Below are 7,337 nucleotides of genomic sequence, written 5' to 3'. Positions count from 1 at the left end.
TGTTGTTTTTAAATGCTGTTGAGTCAGTTCTGACTCATAGCGATCCTGTATAGGGTTTCAGAGAAATGGCTGGTGGGTTTGAACTGCTGACCATGGGTTAGCAGTCCGATGCTTATCCTACAATGCCATACCAGGACTCCGTTACAAAAATAGTATATACTTTCTGTAAAAATCTGTAGAGCTTTGATATTGTAGATGTAAACAGGAAATGTGGATTGGCGCTCCAGTGTGGCACTGTAGGATTAGCATTGGTCTGCTAACCTCAAAATCCACAGTTGAAACCCACCAGCCACTCCTTGGAAACTCTGTACAGGGTTGCAGTGAGTCAGAATGAACTTGATGGCATTTAACAACAATAGCAACTCTTCAAATGCCTGAAGGCTGAAGACCTTTCAGCATTTCCGATTATCAGTAGAAAACTTTGACACCACCATGTCAGTAATTAAGGCTTTTGACACCACTGCAAACAATTTCATCGACAGTTTAATTTTGTGTTTTGTTTCTTCCCAAGAACCTGGGCCCTTTCCTGGCATTGTGGACATTTCTGGAGCTGGAGGCGGCCTTCTGGAGTACCGAGCTAGTCTGCTCGCTGGCAAGGGCTTTGCGGTGATGGCACTGGCTTATTATAACTATGAAGACCTCCCCAAGGGCATGGAAACTCTCCACCTAGAGTACTTTGAAGAGGCTGTGAACTACCTGCTCAAGCACCCTGAGGTTAGTTCTTCTCTAAGCTTTTGTGAGCTCAAATTAGATTTCATTCTCCTTAGTTCTATTGCTTCTCACAGAACTTTTCCAACCACTCTCTACCCCACCACACATTCTGTTTTCTTTAATTTTTATTGTGAATTGAGTGATAGCTTACATGGGAGAACATTGGTTTTACACTCATCATTTCATTGCAATGATTACAATCTCCTCTGTGCATCATCATTCAACAGTATTTGCTTCTATTCCCTCTGTTTGTTTTTTTCTTGGGAGGTTGGGGGGATGTACACAATAACACTCAGGAATATATAATCATTTAAACAATCAAAGGGCACATTCTGCAAGCCTGCCTCCTGGCTTCCAGCACCCAGTCTTTCTCTTTCCATGAGTCTATAGTCCTCATCTGCTCTCTCGCATGTCCTCATCTCTGCCTACATCTCTGATGTTGCTGCTTCTCTGGATAGGGTCCCACATTCCACTTATGCTCTTCTTTCTTGATGGTCCTAGGATCCTCTGTTGCTGAACTGTAAGATTAACTACTCCCCACTTCTGTTACAAAACTTCTATTTTTACAGTTGTGACAGTTGCAATTAGTCATGATAACAATGATTGATTATTGAATCATAAGAATCTTATCCCCATCTCTTTTAACCAGACCTATCTAGACAAGATGAAAACTCTTCAGTGGGGATTCTGCCTTTCCCCACACACTCTAAAACTAAACTCCCTCTTGAAAACTTGTAAGCCAGTCACTTCATGCTTTTATCACCCCCTCATTTTAGGTAGCCAGTGTCTAAGTTGCCTGTCCCTATTAACCCTATATACAGAGGGGATAGCATTGATACCTGATGTGAAGACTCCTTCTCAGTTGATATTTTGAGCTACTACATCCATAAGTCTAGGTCAAGCTCATCAAATTGTAGCGACTAGTTTCCTTTATCAAAAATTGTTTTTTTGTATCTTCCTCTCCTCCAATTCTTATCATCAAGCCATCTAAGCTAGGTCAGTTGGGTAATATTTGTAAGTTTGGGTGTTCTTGTGCATCTCTGGAGCCTCATGAATATCAGCTGGATGCTACACTCTCAGCTCTAGCCTTCTGTGGCTATGTCCTTGTTCAAGGGCTCTGGATCCCTGAGTTCTCACTACACTTCAGACCAACCAGCCTTCTTCTTCTCTCTCTCATCTCCAGGTCAACAGCAGTCTATGGAACATGGTTGAACTCAGCCCATTTCTTCATTGCTGCCTTTCCCCCTCTTCCACTCACCAGTAGACCAGTATGGTCATCAGCAAGCTTACATGCGGGCTCGTGTGTTCCCTTTCAGTTTCAGTCTTGGAGAGGGCACACATCCTTTTATATACCCTTTTCATTGACAGTTTCTACACAATTATATATTACTATATAGACCATAGCAGTTTTAAACTACCAGCTGTTCCATGGGAGAAAGATGAGGCTTTTTGCTCCCGTAAAGATTTATAGCCTTGGAAACCCTGTACAGGGTTGCTATAAGTTGGAACTGATTCCACGGCACATAACCACAGCCATATAGACCATAGAAGAATTGATGCATTTGAGTTTTGATGTTGGAGAAGAATACTAAAAGTACCATGGACTGCTAGAAAAACAAACAAATCTGTGTTGAAAAAAGTACAGTCAGAATGCTCCTTAGAGGCTAAGATGGTGAGACTTTGTATCACATACTTTGGACATATTATCAGAAGGGACCAGTCCCTGGAGAAGGACATCGTGCTTGCTAAAGTGGAGGGTCAGGGAAAAAGAGGAAGACCCCCAATGAGATGGATTAGCACAGTGGAAACAGCAATGGGCTCAAGCGCAACATCGATTGTGAGGATGGCATAGGAGCAGGCGTTGTTTTATTCTGTTGTGCATAAGGCACCTAACAACAGCAACAACATGCGTCCTGCTAGGTGCTGTTGAGTCGATTTTCAATTCATAGCAACACCATGTGACAGAGTCGAACTGCCTCATAGGCTTTCTTTCAAAGTTGTAAACTCTCTGGAAGACGATTGCCAGGTATTCTGCTCCATGGAGCCACTATTGGGCTCAAACTGCCGACCTTTTAGTAAGTAGTTGAGTCACCATGGGTCTTTTAGTTGGTATTGGGAATTTAAAGATCGAGTGTCTTATAGTGTTTAATAGTGGCCAAGACATATTTGAATACCTTGGGTTTGATATACAGGAAGTAAGGAACTCACTGTCTCCAGAGGCTCCTGTTGAATGCAATGTTTGTATTTAGCAACCTTCACCTTCCACTGGGTCCTGAATATGTGAGAGCAGAGAATTACAGTAAAATTTAAAGGAGGAACTGTGCAATCAGAGATCCTGGGTACTAGGAATATTGTGAGGGTTCTAAGCTCAGGGTATTAGAGAATCAGAAGAGAGATGTTACTTATTTTAAAATCAACCAGAGCTTAATGTGGAAATGAGATGTTTAAGAGAATAGGGTACAGTGGAGCCAGGGTGTACACAGAAGCAGGGTACAGTTTTTTGATTTTGCCAATCACAAGCTCTATAACCTTTGGACCTCTGTTTCCTCATTTGAGTAATTGGAATGATGGTCATAATATCATCTATATCCTAATATTTTTGTGAGGAGTAAATAGGAAAAAGCAGAAGAGAGAAGTCTTGAGGAAAAAAAGATGAGTGTTGAAAGTTCAATCAAATAGCCATTTGTTTGGACCACAGTGGTCACTAGTAGCTGATGAGAATAGTCCTTGTGGAACTACCCTGAGGAGGAGTGAATAGAAAATGGAAGACAAGGAAGAGAGCAAGGACAGACAGCGTTGGTTTCTGTGGAGGGGAATCGAGAATTAGGGTAGTACCTGGAATGTCTGCGGGGTGAAGGGCTTATTATGAGAGGGTTTCAAAATGTTTGTGGAAAAAATGGAATTAAAAGAGAGTGGATTTTCCCCCAAGAACTTTTGGAAGCCCCCTCATGTTAAAAGATAAACAGCACTTTCATGGGAATGAGCCAGAAGAGACGTTAGGAAGGAGGACAGGAGGAGAAGTGGTTGCTCAAGGGAAGCCTGTAAAACCAAGTGGACAGGACGGGACCTAGGGCACAAGTGATAACCTGCAGTCTGAACACAGGGCTTTTGAGAAATACCAGGGAAGGCAGAGAGCAGACGTTATGTAGAAGCACATGGATCTGGCAGTGAGTGGGGAAATGAACATTTGTGTTGCCTTAATGAAGTATGAAAAGCTGAAAATGAGGAGAAATTCAGGTTGAAGATCTTTGAGGAGGGAAGAAGGTGTGAAAATGATCGTTTGGAGAAATGGACAACAAACATATTCGTGAAGTGTGGTAGGAGCAATGGGCCACATGGGCGCACATATGAAATTTATGGTAAGGTCTGTCCACACATACGTGTATTTTTTTCCCCAGCATTCTTCAATTGCATAAACACAGACTTGGAGGAAGTAGATAGTAGATTTAAACAGGGTTAGCACTTTTCCAAGCAAGCAGGACCAAAGGAAGAGATGTATTAAAGAGTTTAGAGAGTTGAACATGTTTGTACATGACTGACGATAATTATGAAGCATGAAATGTGAACTAGATGAGGAGGGAAGGAAGACTATGAGGGAGGCATTGATAGTGGGAAAGTGTTAGTCAGAGTCTCCAAGCAGGGGAACTAGTTCTGGTATAGGTGGCTTTAGAGTGGCAGCAGGCAGAGGGTGGGATGTTTGAAGGTGACATTTTGGAGATGGTGTAGTTACTGACGATGACTACCAGTGGAGTCCTGGTTTGGTGCTACAGTATAAGTACTGGATTGCTAACTTCAAGGTTGGCAGTTCAAACCCACCAGCTGCTCCTCAGAAACCCTACACAGGGTCACTGTGAGTCATACCCAATCCAACAGCACTTAACATCACCAACAAAGTGTAGGCAATGACAATGAGAGTGGGTGACTGAGATGGAGTAGAGAAAAAGATCTTGAGGTATGGAGGTCAAGGAACTGAGAATCCAATATATTTGGTATGTCATCCACATGGATATTGAAGTCACCAAGAATTATAGTGGAGAAATTGTGGAGAGGAAGACAAGGTGGAAGGAAGGATAAGTAAATTTCCCAAGATTGCAAACCTGGGAAATGGTAGAACCTAGATTCAAATTTAAGACTACCTGACTTCCAAGACTAGCCACTCCCCAAACTAGATCTAAATCATTTCTTGGGTTTGTCTGAGTGGTATTATTGACAAGCACCATGCTACGTGCTCTACATATGGTTTCTCATTTGATTTTCACATCAGCTTTGTAGCCTAGGAGTTGCCTCATTTTACTGATGAGGAAATGGAACTTTCTACCATTTTAGTAACTTTGCTAAGGTGACAATATTGGTAGAGCCCAAAACCAGGTTCAGTGATACCTGACTTCTAAGGCTTGTTACCCTACCGCACTGGATTCATTCTCCTTCTCTTGCCTCTGTCCCATTCTCAGGTAAAGGGCCCAGGACTTGGACTACTTGGAAATTCTAAAGGGGGCGAACTCTGCATCTCTATGGCCTCATTCCTGAAGGGCATCACAGCCACCACTACAATCAATGGCTCTGTGGTCAATGTTGGGGGAACCTTACACTACAAGGGTGAGACCCTGCCCCCGTTGGGCATTAACCAAAATCGAGTTAAGGTGACCAAAGATGGCCTTGTAGACATTGTGGATGCCCTCAACAGCCCTTTGGAAGGACCTGGCCAGAAGAGCTTCATTCCTGTGGAACGGGCTGAGTGCACCTTCCTGTTCCTTGTGGGTCTGGATGATCACAACTGGAAGAGTGAGTTCTATGCTAATGAGGCCTCTAAACGCTTACAGGCCCATGGGAAGGAAAAGCCCCAGATCATCTGTTACCCTGAGACTGGCCACTATATCGAGCCTCCTTACTTCCCCATGTGCCGGGCTTCCCTGCACACCATGGTGGGCCATCCTGTCATCTGGGGAGGGGAGCCCAGGGCTCATGCCATGGCCCAAGTGGATGCTTGGAAGCAACTCCAGACTTTCTTCCATAAACACTTGGATGGTGAAAAGGAGCCAATCCCAGCAAAACTATAACCTTTGAGTAGATTATGTGGCACCTCTCATTCTAAGGTGCCTGAGAGCAGCTGCCACACTTAGTGTCACACATTAGTGTTTACTAAGTAGTTCTCACATGCACTGTTACAATGAAAACAATTGCCAACTGTAAAAGAAATGCATATAATATAAAAATATATATCGGATTTGCACTCCTTCTTTATGGATAGAAGCTAACATCTTAGCGGTCAGTTGATTACTAGTTAAATGTAAAACTACTAAAAAAATGTCAAAGTAAAGACATTTTTAGTTCTTTGATTTGATATATTCTCCTTGAATGAACAAGGATTCTCCTAGTGCAAATCAGTTTTAAGTTATGTTCCTGTTTACACGTATGGGCATTTCTGGTTTGAGAGAACTCATACTCAGCGCTGGTATTGAAACGGTTACACACTCAGCTGCTAACCACTCAGGGACTCCACAGCAGAATGGCCTGCCCATCTGTTCCTGTCACCATTGCAGCTTAGAAAACCCAAGGGGAAATTCTACTCTGTCACATGAAGTTGGAAAGAGTTGGAATTAATGGCACCTAACAACAGTAACACAGGAGCTCTGGTAGCGTAGTGGTTACGAATCGGGCTGTGAACCGCAAGGTCACCAGTTCGAAACTACCAGCTGTTCTGCGGGAGAAAGATGAGGCTTTCTTCTCCCATAAAGATTTACAGCCTTGGAAACCCTGTACAGGGTCGCTATGAGTCGGAACCGACTCCCTGGCACATAACAACAACAGTAACATGGCTTAGCTGTTTCAAAAGATGGCAAAACATTATTTAGATCAATTACATAAGTCATTTTAGAAATGATTCTGTGGCGGTGTTGGGTCAGCACTGGACTTCAAACAACAAGTTGGCAGTTCAAACCCGCCCACTGCTCCTCGGAAACCCTATACAGGGTTGTTAATGAGTCAGAACCAACTCAACAGCACTTAACAACAACAACAATGTGAAAATAAATGATGATTTGATACTTGAACCGCTTGACATAAAGTTCCATTATTTATTAAAGATGTATTTATTAACTGTATTTGAACTAAAAAATACCTTAATTGATGATTGTGAGGTTCTGTTTCTTTTTAATAAAGCACTTCCTGAAACTCAAAACAGTGGTGGTGGTTGTGTGCCATGGAATTGGTTCCAACTCATAGCGGTCCTGTATGTGGTTTCCGAAGCTGTAAATCTTTATGGGAGCATAAAGCCTCATCTTACTTCCACCAAGCAGCTGGTAGATTTGAACTGCTGACCTTGTGGTTAGCAGCCCAACTCATAACGTACTACATTACCAGAGCTCCTTCCCCAAACCGTACAGTGCTGTTTTTGTTTTGTCAGCATTTCCTTATACACCATTGTGTGTTAGTCATGTAATCCTCAAGCGCTTCTGAGGAAAGTATCATCTCCATATTACAGACAAGGACACTTGAGTCTCAGAGATGGGGCTCAGTATCCCCAAATCCAGTTTCTTCTCCCTTTACTAAGCTGCTTTTCTTACACGCATGGGTCTTCAGTTTATTTGGGTACAGGGCTCATTGTGAAGCCATTTCTGCCACTTCTC

At 42.8% G+C, this 7,337-nt stretch overlaps 1 protein-coding gene across 1 annotated transcript in view; it reads left to right on the top strand.

Moving 5' to 3' along the window:
• The window catches only part of ACOT2 (acyl-CoA thioesterase 2), a 39,797-nt gene extending 34,029 nt beyond the window's left edge, over window positions 1-5,768 (top strand). The window contains exons 2-3 of the mRNA XM_006865546.1: window positions 512-714; window positions 5,163-5,768. Coding sequence (XP_006865608.1) covers window positions 512-714; window positions 5,163-5,768 — 809 coding nt within the window. The remainder of the gene's footprint in view (window positions 1-511; window positions 715-5,162) is intronic.
• Window positions 5,769-7,337: the final 1,569 nt, after the last annotated feature.

Source organism: Chrysochloris asiatica, unplaced genomic scaffold (assembly GCF_000296735.1).
Source record: "Chrysochloris asiatica unplaced genomic scaffold, ChrAsi1.0 scaffold00079, whole genome shotgun sequence".
In the NCBI taxonomy this organism is placed as follows: Eukaryota; Metazoa; Chordata; class Mammalia; order Afrosoricida; family Chrysochloridae; genus Chrysochloris; species Chrysochloris asiatica.
The sequence above is the reverse complement of the archived record's forward strand: the minus strand, read 5'-3'. Positions and strand labels throughout refer to the sequence as shown.